The sequence below is a fragment of the Styela clava genome, chromosome 2 (assembly GCF_964204865.1).
Source record: "Styela clava chromosome 2, kaStyClav1.hap1.2, whole genome shotgun sequence".
Classification (NCBI taxonomy): Eukaryota; Metazoa; Chordata; class Ascidiacea; order Stolidobranchia; family Styelidae; genus Styela; species Styela clava.
This window is the reverse complement of record NC_135251.1, coordinates 17,671,856-17,687,348: the sequence shown is the minus strand read 5'-3', so window position 1 is coordinate 17,687,348 and position 15,493 is coordinate 17,671,856. Positions and strand designations below refer to the sequence as shown.

Below are 15,493 nucleotides of genomic sequence, written 5' to 3'. Positions count from 1 at the left end.
TCTTTTCCAGCTGTTTTTTAGTTTGTGCACAATGATTTTAGTGCCACACTAATTATTTGTTGCCATAGTAACTCCCAATTTGGTAAAGTCTATAACAGTGGTGGGTGCAGGTGCCAAAGCACAGAGTCACAGGTTGAGGCCGAATTTGAGTCCAGTCTAGTTACTACACTGTCAGGTCAGAGTAGATTTTTGAACAACGATGAGATGGTCGTATCATCAAACCACCATGTTATTTCGTAAATCGAAATGTTTGATCACACATTGACAAAACTTTCTTCTGCATCAACAGTCAACACAGAGTAATTGAAGTTGTTTCTGTAACAAGCTATTGGATATTCCGTAAAAAAACTAATCTTTCTGTCATATCATTTATTTTTACTTTAATTATTATCTACTTTGAAAACTCATCTTCTACCTGGGGTCATTTAGTTTAGGTAGCGTTACTTTAATTATTATCTACTTTGAAAACTCATCTTCTACCTGGGGTCATTTAGTTTAGGTAGCGTAGGTAGCTTACTTAACTTAAATAAAAGTTTCGAAAAAGCAGACTTGCGAAGCGAATGCAGTCAACAAACACTATGGATGTCACAGAGATTGTTGACATCCAGTTAATATTTACTCCAACTTGTACAACCAGGATATACTAAGTGAATTGTTGCACTTATGTCCTCATGTCAGACGGGCAAAAATGGCTTTTGCATCATGCATATTCATGTAAACGAGCCTTTGCAACCAGATACCCCAGCTACATGTATTACCAGGACCTCTATTTAGTAATCGAAAGGGCTTTGGTGCATATGCACTTTTAGTTGTTCATTTACTATTCACTGTACTAGAGTAACATAGACATCATGACAGCAAATAAATTGAGAATATATTCACTGCAAATAGAAATTTCAATCAACTGTTACCATTCATATTAGCATATTTCATTTTCTTCAAAAATTTCTTTGGCTGTAGTCCATATGCTTTCAATCTATCGTCAGACAGTTTTGCGACTTTATCGTAAGTTCTATTTGCGCTATAATCCTGTTTCCTTTTTGTTCTTTTTGTTTCAAACAAGTCATTCCTCTTGCCATTCAACTTTTCTTGTGAATTCTCAGCAAATTGTGGTTCAGAATTGTCATCTTCTAGTAACCTCATTCTGTAAAAATGCCAGCTAATTAGGTGTTCAAGTCAATTGGAAGTAGAGTGTCCAGTTTTATCCATCAGTACAAATTAAAAATATGGTTTTTGTCAAATTGTACTCATTGCAGATTAAATCTCGAAGTCATTATGGTTTCCTTATATTGAAAATTCGGATTCGATTATTTATAAATACACTCTTGAGTGATAATTAAAAAAAAAATCTGGCCAGACACTTGGCACTGAGTATACAAATGGAGGATGAACTTTTTCCTACATGAAAGCCACTGTCTGTACATATTAAGAATGGTGATAGAAAGACCGAACAGTCTATCACATACTATGGGAGACAAAATCAATTGTGAACTATTGAGGGCACCACAATATTAGGCTCAAAACTGATTTTCCTATACAAAAAAACTTCCCGTTCTTCCTATTTTCATTGTTTGATAAGTTAATTTCACAGGGTGTTTTCACCTTGTCAAGCATGAATTGTTTGAACATAATGGTATTTAAAATCAGACAATCAAAATCTATAAATACCATCGAATTGATGAACAGGGGAAGGAACATGGAGGGCATGAGTGCTAGTGAATACTTAAAAATTCATGTATCTATTGAACATTGTTTTTTTTTATCCCTACTCAAATGGGAAAATAGTTTTGTTTTGTGTTCACTCACTTTTCTGCCCTTTCTTTTAATCTTCTTCTCTTCCTTGAATTCATTTTCTTCCTCTTTGTATTTTCATTACTTGTTGATTGATCATTATTGTTCTCAGCTGTACATGATTTTCCTTCTTCCTCTTCTTCACCAGGCCTGATGAGGAACAAGTTAAATATACAGGTTGACATACTTACTTCGTGGGAGAGTAAACTAAAAACAATGGTCTTTCAACATTGCGGAATAATTAGCAAAAATTTGTCATCAATTTAATTTCATATTCTGTGGCTCCGACTTTTTTATATAACGCTTCTTATGCCTTTCGCTACGAACAAGGCCTTATCCAAACATCCACTAATATAAGCATATGTAATGTAAGGAGTTACTATTTTCAAAGCATCAGCATCCAGCATAATGTTTACATCATTCAACACAACATTGAGTTGTTTAAAAGACTTGTTAATTTTTCATCCTTATTATCAAGATTATTTGTTCACTAACATCTTGTAAACACTTTTCAGAACTCTTGCTTTCTTCCAGACATTGCTCGCCTTTTTCTTATATTTTTTGATATCATATTGTTCATCTTCATCTTTACGATACTGAACTGCTCTTTTTAACGAACACCATGAATTGAGCTCTCGGTCGCTTGCCATTAGAATCTGAAAAATTCAATTTTGGATTGTCAACGATCATAAATAAAAACAATCTTCGTGAGCATACAAATAGCATAGTACATAGCATACAAAAAGTTCCTTGGATGTGCCACCCAAAGAAATTCATATCCTTACCCTCTATTTTAATAGTACTGCTGCAGCTGATCTCAGAATTGATGACGGTTATTCCGTATAAATCAAATCTTAACGAACTTTTGCTAGAGCATTGCCTGGGTAGTATTTTTATGGGGCACTCTAACACCTTTATTCTGAAAAAGGAGATGTGCAAGTGGCTGATGATACGTAACGCTTAACTATTATAGGAAGGAATTTAGTATAATTCCCTATATATCATACAAAACATAATGCAACAAATCCATCCATCAATGGTTTGTTTCATTATCTGCCAATATTAGTGAATCTCACCTCATCAGTAGAGAGGCCGAAGTCATTGGGAATGACTTGTCTGTATTTGAATCTGCAAGGCAAATCTCCAATTAAATCTTCATAATCCAATGCATAATATTCATCAAGATATTTTTCGAATGATTTTTCATCTGTAACGAAAAAACAGTAATAAGTAAGATAGGACAATTTTTTTTTCATACAACATATTTATACATGTTTTCCCTGAATATGGCTTCCACAAGCAGACACTGTCAGGGAAAGAGCTACTATAGTTAGAAAGAACAGGATCTTTCTGGGTTTCCAATGCCTACCCCAATTATCACACCCTGGGCGAGCATGAGATTTGACCCCGATATTAGCCTGTGATGCCTTTAACGTAAGTTTATTGTTTTCTAGTCCACTGTGCCCAAGAGTTTTGCCAAATCTTACTGCTGTAGTTCTGATGATTATCATATCAGAGATTTAAAATTCGTTCTCAGCAACATAGACAACTGCCTTGGAGCTTTCATTCAGTCGAATTGAAAATTCAGTGAAAACACTCGTCCCGCCTCAAAATATAATCTACGATCAAATTAACTTGAATGGCACCAGTCTTACACTAATCCAGGTATTTGGAAACTACGACCGCAGAAGCATTTTGGCTGAACCGCTGCTCTTGGAAAAAGTTTAAAAAAACCTACTTGGATCAAATTCTGGTTTTGGTTTAGAAACTGAATCATAAAATGCAGATTTCTTTCTTTTTTTATTGTCAGAAGCAGCATCTTTCAACGGATTCTTTTTATTTTTCTTCTGTTCTTTTTTACGTTGATGTTCTGCTGGATCATAATCACAATCCATCTTAATAAAAGAAACCATGATGTTATGGGATGAAAATAAATATGCTCCCTTTTACATTTATTCTCATACATTATAAATGACATCCATACAGAATCTTGTTACAAATTTCATATTTCAGGGGATTAAAAAATGACACAGTGACATAATAATATGGCCAAGGACTCTCACCCAGCAGCCAATCCCGTTATATAAAGATAGCTATAAGTAAAGAATAAAAAAATAGAAGAATGTTGTATTTAAATAACATGGGGTCATTAAATTTCAATTAGTACTTACAACAAAATCCTGATTTTCACAGTCTGGATTTGTATCATCACCTGCAAATAAGATATAGAGAAACTTATTTGCTGAATAACAGAGACATATATATGAATGGTATTCTCAAAATAGACCGACATGAGGGATTCATGAATAAACTATAAAAATGACATAAGCAGCCTACTTAGAACAACTAGTCATCTTAGGAAGATATGCAAAGGTATAGGTCAAGAATCTCACCTTCATAATAATTTTCATCCCAGTAATTATCATAATCATCTTCTTCAATATCAGAAAAAACAGGTTTTTCTTCTTCCACAGCGTAATCATTGTCATAATTATTGAATATTTCCTAATAAAAAAAGTTATGGTATGATATTTATTGAGCTGAAAATCAAAAATCATGCTTCATTTCGCAGCATGTTGGATTTGTCAACTATTAAAACCATTTGTCAAAAAAATGTATCAAATATTATGAAATTACGATAGTTCAATGGTTAGCGCACCATGTTATGCCATAGTAATGTATCATCATAATATAGGATATCAGTTTGAACCCTGCAGGGGTGATTATGTACAACGTCAATGCTCACTGTCCCAGAGGGCTCGCACCGTAGGTTAGGGTATTTTCTCCACGGTACATCCATTCCATGTGAGTGGCTGTGGGCGCAGTGTCCTAGCTTTGAATAAAATTTTTCATACTCAACTATGAGGGAAGGTTAAAAACTCGACTTCAAATCCCATGCCCACCATCTCACTCAGGGTTTTAATAAACTGGGTAGAGAATCCTGAACCAAAATGATTTCGGCTCTTCCAAAATACAGTATCTACTTATCTAACAGTAACTGTTTGTTCAGAGTCTTGTTCAAAACGAAAGGCATTTATATACGTCGCATAAGAATCCATATGAGAAAACATATTCTCTAAATCAGGGGTTCTCAAACTTTTGGTGTTGCGGAGCCCTTGAAAAGATTAACTATTATTCACGGAGCCCCAAATGAAATGTTAAAATTGTTACTTTTCTATTAATATTCCTGAGGAAAATTAAAAGTACTTTACTTAATTTGAATGCTAAACCTTTTTTATTAGGGTTAATACAAGTCATAAATAAATCTAAATTTCAAAGATAAATTATGTATACTAAAACTGTAAATTTGACACTTGATAAACATATTAATAAATTATGGACCGAATCTTTTCCCTTTTGACATTTTCAGAAGACTTACAAAGCCGCTGTATTTTGTTACATTCGCCGATGGTTCTCCTCAGCATGGCATGTTTTTAACATCTTTACGTCGGTGTTTATTCTCCCTAAATCAAAAATTTCCATCGGCACGTACATGTATTGTTTCACAATGACGACGATAATTGCTTTTTTGTTCTCGTGGGGAATTATGAGTTCAATGTGAAAAACATGTTACCATATCGTCACGCTAATAACCGAATTGCGTAAGTCATTTTTGGCGATTTTGAGTTTTTTTTCTATTAAATAGGTATTTATGTGATGCTGCGCACCTGTCTGTTAACTCAGATTTTATATTAAGAATTCCGAAACCCATAAAAATGAAGATTTAGTATGACATGCACATTTGTGCAATTGTTTCGTCATAATGAATTATCATTGTTACCGCAGGATTATTGTGACGTCACGAAGGCAAAATAACCACGGCGAAGTATTTACGAGTTTTTGCATCTCGGATTCTAGGTTAGCGCGTATTAATTTGAATTTATACTACAGTATTGGAAGGCGTGCGCTTGTGATATTCACTGTTCGAGTCCAATTCACCTTGGTTGGCTTATATATTGGGTGTATTGCTGTTTTATTCTTTATATTTAATCTTAGTCTTTTTTCGGTGGGTGTGCGGAACGTGTTATATTGATGAAATATATATTTTTAAACATAAAAAATATTGTAATTAAAACTGATTAGCTATTTTGGGGATTAGACATTGTAGATACTGAGAATTACATTCGTTTTTGGAATGTTTAGTTTTCAGGACTGGTGCATATAGTAAAGTTGCAAAATTGTGTATGGGCCCAAGTCATAAACACATTTCTGCCTAAGTCACAGTGCGCCATTATTACGTCACTTAACTGCGTCATACAAATTAACTTAAATCCGGCTACGATCAAAAAATTGAACCATGGCAAATTATTGACTCTCAATGGCATAACAATATCATTAGGAGATTTTTTACGTTTTTCTCAAAACTGCTAAAAATGACTTACGCAATTCGGTTATTAGCGTGATGATATTATAGTCATCGGCGACAAAACGCTAAAAATAATTTAAAAAAGAGGTAAATTCGAAACTCAAATTTCTTGATTGAAAAACGACATTCTGAAATAATAAAACTTAAAATGAAAGATCACACTATAAATTTTGTTTCAGTAGTCTCACGTCAGATCAAAAACGCTTTTATATAGGCATTGGAAATCACAAAATTTGGTGTTATGTTAGGTTTTCTCTGGTGATTCATCGTAGTAACTGCGAAATCGTAACACAGTCAATTGTGCGCGCGATGTACCTTTTTTTCATTCTGAAACCACCGACGGAGCCGCATGCAATAAATTAATTTCAATCGTTCGTATTTTGCCGAGACCTTGTGATTTTTTAAACGACGATTAAAATATCAATTATTATCTTGCTTAAAAATAATCTCGAGTGCAAAAGAACAAATGAAGTTTGACAAATCCCAAGATCGCAAAAATACGACTCCAATTTATTTATAGTTGGCAGTTTATCACGTATTTTATGTTATTTTAGAATAGTAATCCTTTATTTTAGTAATCCTAATAGTAATCTCGAATCAAACGTGAGTAACGACGAGCACAATTATATTATTAGAACAAGACACTTTAATTAAATGCTCGCATCGGTCATGGATTGAATATTTTACGCAACAGAAATCTCGCAATCCGTTTTTTTTTTTTTCGCGAAGAATGTCGCGCGGAAGTTTCCGATTCCATTCCCACCCCCTCCTGAGAAGCCTGTCTGCGCTCCAGCTTATAAATAATTTCATTTATTAATTTCGCCTCTTTGCCATATTTCGAGGCTATATATTGTTTCAGATATTATCAAAGCTGTTATTGCTTCTTTGAACTGTTACAAAATTAGCCAAGTCAGTATTTTGAAAAGTAATCGAATAGCTCGCGGAGCCCCTGGGTTTCTCTCGCGGAGCCCTGGGGCTCCGTACGGAGCACTTTGAGAACCTATGCTCTAAATGGTTACTCTGTTTCATCTGCTTCAATCTATCTTAATTATCACACAATGGCCAAATCCATTGGCTATTTAATCCTTACACATTTACATCCCTACATTCCCTAGTCCTATCATCAAGTAATATATACCTGCATTCTCTTGTCATATTCCCCAGGATCAAAATCTACTTCGAAATCAGTTTCACTAAATTGCAAATCTTTATTTCCTGTGGCTTCTTGTAGTTGTTGAATTTTATCAAGAATTTCCTGTGTAAATAAGTAGTAAAATAATTGAGCTCATACCATTCAAAACTGTCTAACCCAGAAAATAACAGATTGGAACAAAAGGAGGAATAAAAATGGTTTAAATTTAATACATATTTCATGATGACATAGCGGTTAAAGTGTAAACTTGAATGTGTTGACATCGCAAATTACATTTCTCAAGTTCAAATCTCATGTCCCCCACCTCACCCAAGGTGTAATAAATTGGGTGAACAATGCCGAACCAAAAAGATTTGCTGTCTTCCGTTAGACGTTAATGAATGTTGTAGCCTATATAAAAAAATCGAATTGAAATGTTACAAATTTGCTTGTTAGTGACTGACTTACAATATAAATTTATTTTCTTTTTCATATAATGCATAAACCAGTGAGCATATCTTTATTATCTGCCTGTTAACTTAAACAAAGCTGATGAAAAGTGAATTGTAGGTAGCAGTGTAGCAAATACAAATTGGACTTGGAAACCCATTTATAGCTTTCGATAACGAAATATTCTTGTCTTGTTGATAATTTGATGAACGCACCGGTAACTAGATTGTTGCCTTGTCCCTTGTGCCAGCGGTTCAACATGAAACTTTGCAAAAAAACAAGTATACTTTACTAACTTTTTTCTTAAGCAATTTCAGTTGTTTTAATTCTTCCTGCTTTTTTCTTTTCTTTTCTTCATCTTTTGTCTTCTTTTCATCCCTTTTCTTTTTTCTTGTATCTTCTTTTCTTCTCACAGAAGTTCCAATAGTTCTTGGATATGATTTGATCTTTTAATTGAAAACAGGAATTGTTGAAGATTTTAATGCGAATGCGTACATGTAACCAAACCGAATGGTTAGGACTAGGAGGTATATGAAGTTAAATCACCATAAGATGGATGAATGAGACTGTGTAGTAGATGGAAACGCCCCATAATTTTGAGTCTGTTGAACGTCAATGACATTATAAAGGAGTATTTGAAGAATTAAAAGTGAGCGGTGCAACTTTTTCACACCCATAGTTCACTTATATGAAGGTATATGTTTTTTATACCATGTATTTATAAGCCTTTTGCGTTCTGAACAAGGCTCCACATAAGCAACCACTAATATAGAGGAATTAATTTGTTTTGGAAAGAGTGAAAGCTTTTGCCAACCATTTGTCTACTCAATTTTATACCCTAGGTAAGGTGGTGATCATGGGATTTTAATCGAAGATTTTAAACTGTGATAACATAAAAAAAGGTTTGACCACTAGGCCACCTTGCCCATTTATATCATTATATATATACATGACGTCAAGCTTTAACCCTTTCCGTGCGGTGGGCACATATACGTACCCACGACAAAAATCGCTAGATTGCGGCGGGTACGTTGATGTACTCCACTGTTTTATTTAGCAATCGGTCGCAAACTGTTGGTCTAGTTTTTCCGGGTTTTAGTTTATTGATAAGAAGTCTTCTTCGAGATTAACATAAGCGACTGTAAATTTCGCTTTCGTTTACAACGGGAATTTTTTTTGCGGCGGAACGAGGGAGTGTTTTTGAAATTAATGCAAATTTCGGTGTTTTTTGGGTAGTAATAGAAGACATACTATCCCTTCCATCTACCAAAGTATTTTGAGTTGGATCACAAAATTGCTACAGCAATATTATGCTATTGTTTGCCAACCACGAAGCGGTAACAGTAAAGGATTTAGCGAATATTTCTATTTTTTATCACGGTTCGAGATTTCAACTCCCAAGAAAAAAAAATGCCTTTTTTCTCTCTGGTTTGTGACTCAGACCACCACTTTTAAAAAACCTTTTTTTTTTAATCGCCAATTGCAAGCTCTTTAAATAAGCTTTCCAACGAGCCGTCAGTGGGCAGCAGAGGATCATTAGTTTTTCGTTAGTCGATCGATTAGTTGTGGGGGCACAAATGCATAAAATCGGTGTAGCAAATACGATTATTTAATAAAAAATAAAAATCGCATGGAAAGGGTTAAACATTTTCCAGAGTGGCTAACTACAACCACCAGAGAGCACCTCATATTAAATTTAACCCTCTACAAAATACATGAGATGCCTGTTACATTTAATAATATTCAGTATAATTTATTCATACATTTGCAGCCCGAGCTAGGACCAAGCTATGCAGTGTGATGGGGAAAAATTTACAATTGTCTCCTACTCTCGACTATTGGTTGTAAAAAATCTCGACCCCTCAAGGAAAATTAAATTTGGACAACAAAAATATTGATGTATGCATGCATTTGACTTTTATTATCATCATTGAAAGTAACTTACTAATTCTTGGTCATTTTCTTGATATCTGAAATTATATTTTCTTTCAAAATTTTCCGATTTTGTTTCGAACAATTCATTTTCAGTATCACTCATTTCATTTTCATCTGAATCAGCACCAATAATCTCATCATAGGTTGGAGTCCTAAGAATTAATTAGGGAAACTCAATTAAAATTAAGTTTGAAAAACTGTAATGGCAGTTTTGTCAGATTATCGTGGTATTGTTGAGAAAGGATACCGTACTCGACTTTGAGAATAGAGGATTTAATTATTTTTTCCAATCAAATTACCATTTATAATATATAATTTTAGTAAACTATACACAAATATATATTTGTGTTAGTGTACGGCAAAACTCTTGAATCGCTTAGAATAGTTATCTCGACTCTTGTTACAGTATCTTTGCATTTTACACATGCAGATCATACAGCAGTGAAAAAGGCATAAAAGAATACATAGTTAGTCGAACAGAACACCTTGATAACATATATTAAATATAAGTTCAGATTTTAATATTTATCACTTGAGTAAAGAAAACTGATAAGACATTTCAATCACACGGTGAATTGCGAGCCGTTGCCTAGTTACCAGTCCAACTTTGGGAGAAAAATAGAAATTCAATTCCATATGCAAAGAATAAAATGAAAAGGGAAGCCAGTAAAGGCAATTACAAGAACACTCGTGTGGTAACGAGAAGTCCAGCGATGACATTTTTTAAACAAAATTCAAATCGACAACAAAAATTAGTGCTTGAAAATCCTGCCCTAACAAGAACACTCACAGACATACAAAAAAGATATGTTACATTGCTATAAGATTGATTTATGTGATGAAATTAAAATAAGTTTAGGCTATACCTAAAATTTGTAATTAGTTCTAGGAAACCAAACAAATGAATAAAAAAGCATACGTTCCGTCAGCATTAGGATCCAGATATTTTCTCTCCAAAATATAATCTCTTAAAAATTTTTCCCCATCGTCAAGTTTTGGGTCAGTCCAATATTCTTTCAGTGGTTTGACTTCATTAACAACTGTTTTCATTTTTGCTACTTTTTCATTATTTTTATCATCTAACACATTGAGACTCGTTTGGCCTTCCGGAGTTTTGAGCCATTTCCGAAATTCTTCTTCTTCTTTTTCCTGATATTCAGAAGCAAAAATTGATAAATAAAAATATAAACAAAGGCTTGCATATATAAAATTATAGTGTTATTACCATTTCGCTATTTATTTTTCACAATAACCTTTAAAAATATTACGAACAGGTTTGAACATTTCATGTATTTGTGACACAAAACCTTGGGTTCAAATCCCATGTCCCCCACCACATCCATGGGTGATAAATAGGGTAGGGAATAGCCAATCAGAAGGATTTGGGTCCTTCCAGAATAAAGAAGCTTCTTACATATCAGTCACAGAGCCTTGTTTAGAGAGAGAAGAGAGAACGAATAAATATGTCATATAAGAAAATTCATTGATGTAACTAGAATGCCTGTTGATATTTCGGTGCTCCAGAAGTATGCCTACCAAGATGTCACACAACCTGAATCCTAACTGGTACACACATACTATGTTCAGATTGTGCGCCATCTTGATCTGCATACGTCTGGAGGTCCGATATTTCGTTAAAATTCAACTTATTCAATAAATTAATTCTCAAAATAACGTCATGATTTTGTTGTGCAATAGATTTATCTAAAATACTTTCATTTACCTTTTCATTTTTGGATTTATTTCGTTTAACAAGTAAATCTTCCCCATCTTTATCATTCTCATTTATATCAGCCACACTAATTGCATGTTTCATATCTTCCTTCAACTTTAATTGTTCTTCCTGATAACTTGGTGAAGTTTCCCGTTTTTCTTGTTGTCTTTTATATTCCTCATCATCTTCCAGAAACTTTCTGTAAATATCCAATACGACATTATTTTCTCATACACAACAAGTGGGTCTGAAAATAGGCGACAGGCCCACCGGCCACCACTCTAAAATACAAGTGTAAAAATTTAGCAGGCTTTGCCTGGAAATTCCAGCCACCGTAACCAAATCAATATATATCTCCGACAGCGTGATTGCTTGTAAAGAATCTTCATATAAAATTGGACTGATAAATCATATAAAGAAGTGCGATTGAATACACCAGTGGTGCCAACTTATTCGTTGAATTCCTTCTCCCTTAGCCTATTTTGTAACCTCCTATTCTTCAATATACATAAAAACTACCGTACTTTAATTGTTCAAGCCTTAATGAATCCTTAGCAAGTATTATGCACCAGTTGCACTAATGCTTTTGTGCAGTTTAAGTAGTTTTTGTGCAAACGCTGGTATAGACAGTACATAAAATATGCTCTCCAAAAAAAATTAAATTCAACCTTCAAAGACACATGGCAATGAGTTTACTCACAAGCGGAGATATTTAAAAAAAACTAATCGAATACATATGAAATTTGTCCAGGGGCTAGCGTATTCAATTTAGAACAACAAATAACATCAGTCATATTTGCAAAAATGCATCACTCAATGAGTAACATAAATTTAAAAAAACTACTAAAAAACACTTTTCAAACTAAACTCTTTAAAGCAACAACAATAAGATAACAGTTATATAATTAAAATGTTTGAAAATCTATTTGTCTCACCCTTCATTTTCCAAGATAACTTTTCTCTCAAAATCTTTCAAAAACATTGGTTTCACATTTTTCTTCTTCTCTACTCCAGGCTCTGATGACTACAAAATTATAAAAATTACCAAAAAAATTTAAAATCATATGGCTATTAAACCACTATAAATTGTTTTGGGAAAATAAGCATTTACTAAAAATCGTATTTGCTACAGCAGACTTGTCAAAATGGCAAATGAGAGGTAGAACTCCGCAATACCCAACGATGTCAAGCAATATAAAATTGTTAACATAACATCTCTCGCACATTTATGAGCCAAATCAAAATGGTACACAAAATTATTATGGCAACTTTTAAAAAACTTTACTATAGTATTATGGATTTAGTACATCACAAAAGAATGAGCATGGAATATAAAAGAAAAAGGAACGAATATTGTGCCATACAACTCAGCTTTTTAGAACAATATTTAGAATTTACAATAATACACCAATGGGGATTTCATTCAAATGAACTTGCAAAGTTTTAAAAACTATTTCTTGTTGAGCTTTCTGGCTAAACTCTATCTGTTGTTAAGTGTTTTCTGATTGTACTCAGCTTAATCGTTGAACAGACACTGCTACTGTATACGCAGGTTTTCAAATACGTTTATTGATTGGCGAATACAAATGAACCATTCAAAACAGGCCGACAGCCAGACATAATTCAAGTTAAACTGCACGCATGTCAAGTTGCACACATAGATCATTCTTTCCTATCTTCCTATTTTTCTTATCGAACTTGTGATGCTGTAATGTCAGGGTACTCGGAATGATAAGTGGTCCAATTGGTGTGTTTCAGCACTTTAGTTTAGCTCTAATTTTTATGACTTGAGTCAAAGTAAAAATAACTTTCAGTTACTACACGTACAGCTATCAACTAAAGTTATTTAAATCAAATACAATATGCCTTAAACTTACTTCATCGCTTTCATGCTCTTCATAAAATTTTTTAGATTTGTCATATATTGCTGGATCTTTATTTTTAAGATATGCAAGTGTTCTGAGAAAATCTCTTTCCAACCCTGGTGTTAATGCTTCAGCATTTTCATCCTCAGATTCTGAACTTTCGCTGTCAGAAGATACATCGCCGTAACGACTTTTCACTGAAAAAATAAAATTGGATTTTATATATTTGTACTACTGTACTACTTGCTCTTTTAGTTGTTTATCACTATTTCGACTCTGGTGGTGGTGGTCATTTGCCCCGTTTGGCATCGACTTTGTTTTGGCCCCTATGATATTTAAACTAGCAATGCTAACCCCACAATTCTCACAATGACAACATCATGTTGTTTTTGTAAATTAAATCCGCAAAATTAACCAAGAAAAATTATATGACCAATGATGAAAAACTAATTTAAACATTCCCGCGGTTGGGCATAGAGAGACGAATGCCATTGTCCTTCATTCTTTTCATATAATGAATTTAAACATACCTACACAGCAATAAATAAAAAACCAAGTTAGCGCAGTTAGGTTCAAATTGAAACATATTAACAGATGACAGTACAGTATGATACAGCAATATAAGAATTATCATACTCCATTATAATGGAACAAATATACAGAATATTTGTTTCTTTTGGTATAAAGACTTTTTGTACCACAGACATTTGCCTAACAGATTTTGCTGACGAAAAGACGATTTGAGTTATGATTTTGTTTCAAGTACACCTTCAGAGTTGTTTAAAAATAATAATATATAAATACATGTTGATTTATCGGATGTTTTGGCAGTGTTACAGTTCTGCGGTTAGAGAGTTACAGGGTTAGGTTTGTAACAATGCAGAGACGCAGGTTATATGTCGCTGATAGGAATAAATATCTGTAAATAAATCTATAAATATTTGTGTAGTCTATCTATTTATATAGCATATTATTATTTTCAAACAACTCCCTAGGCAACAGAAAGCCAAAGTTATAACTCAAACCGTCATATGCCATCATGATTGAAAAAGTCTGAACGGAAAAATGTCTGGCAGTTTAGCAATCGTTCAAGTGCAGTTTCAAGTATTTTGTGGCGTCTACAGCTGCCGCAAAACCATGGCGGGATTTCCAAACCACGGCCACTAAGACCAAACCCACGGCGACTGACTTTTTAGCTGCCACAAACCAATAGCGAGCTGCCGTGGTTACGGCAGCAAATCGAATACCACCAATTTTAATGCCGTAACCACGGCAGGTCGGCTGTAATAGCAGGGCTGCCCCTAATCTGCTGATGGTGATAAATATTTGGTGAGTTGGAATGTTTTTCTTATGGATACAGTTTGGATGGATTTGGGGTTAGGGTTAGGGTTTAAGTAGATATAATTTCGCATGATAAACTAAAATATGGTACATGAATTTGTAAATATACCCGTAATAGCGCCATAAAACCATGGCAGGAGACGGCGTGGTACGTTCGTGGCAGGAGCTGCCATGAAGTGGTAAGAACTGCGCCTCCGTTCATTTTCAACAATTAAAAAGATGGGCATTGCTGGCATTGTTACCAAGAATTATTTAATATGTACTAATCACGTTATCATACTGGTAACGGTATCATACTACCTAGGTAATTACTGACTGTGGCTAGTATAAAAAGGTTTCAAAGATAGAAATGGATCCTTAAATGTTGATGATGGATCTCAGATAAAAAGTGATTTTAGACTCACGTTTTTGCAATTCTTCTTTTTGTCGGTATTTGTTATACTTCTTAGCAAAGTCTTCGTTAATCTTGAAATCTTCCATGATAACAGGATAAAAAGAAAACAACACCGGGGGTAACCTACAGCATTAATACAGTAATAACGACGGAGACAAGACGAAGCAAAGAAACAACAGAACACGGCGTGTAGATCAACACGGAGGGGAACTCCCTCGGTGATGAACAACTGGAGTCCATAATAAGATTGTTCAGAGTTGAATATCCTTTACTCCTGTGTGCGCGTGTGCGCTTTCTTTCTCTAAAAATATTAAATTAGAATCAGAATAAAATAAGAATTTAAAAATCGTGCATGTAGATAACTATTTTAGTTATGAACGCCGGTGTTAAAAATAGTGAATGTATGGGCTGGATTTACTGTGTATCTATGCAGAAATTATGACGTATGGGTAATTAAATAAAATCGACTAATATTCATAGATATGCTTGATTTATATTGTATCTG

General features: G+C 34.0%; 1 protein-coding gene across 1 annotated transcript; it reads right to left on the bottom strand.

Moving 5' to 3' along the window:
- Positions 1-855: 855 nt before the first annotated feature.
- On the bottom strand, positions 856-15,283 carry LOC120336756 (protein KRI1 homolog). Its single transcript, XM_039404508.2, has 15 exons — positions 14,999-15,283; positions 13,266-13,450; positions 12,324-12,412; positions 11,398-11,587; positions 10,594-10,823; positions 9,685-9,826; positions 8,036-8,185; positions 7,296-7,412; positions 4,185-4,296; positions 3,963-4,003; positions 3,530-3,686; positions 2,868-2,998; positions 2,287-2,447; positions 1,807-1,941; positions 856-1,144 (listed from the first exon to the last, which is right to left on the bottom strand). The coding sequence occupies exons 1-15, from the start codon at positions 15,072-15,074 to the stop codon at positions 901-903; spliced, it is 2,160 nt and encodes a 719-aa protein (XP_039260442.2). The 5' UTR covers positions 15,075-15,283; the 3' UTR covers positions 856-900.
- Positions 15,284-15,493: the final 210 nt, after the last annotated feature.

Coding starts and splice junctions, on each gene's coding strand:
- LOC120336756 (XM_039404508.2), bottom strand. CDS start 15,074: ATGGAAGATTTCAAGATTAACGAAGACTTTGCTAAGAAGTATAACAAA. Junction 9,827..10,593: donor GATCCTAATGCTGACGGAAC/GTATGCTTTTTT, acceptor ATTAATTCTTAG/GACTCCAACCTATGATGAGA. Junction 8,186..9,684: donor AAGAAAATGACCAAGAATTA/GTAAGTTACTTT, acceptor TTCAATTAAAAG/ATCAAATCATATCCAAGAAC.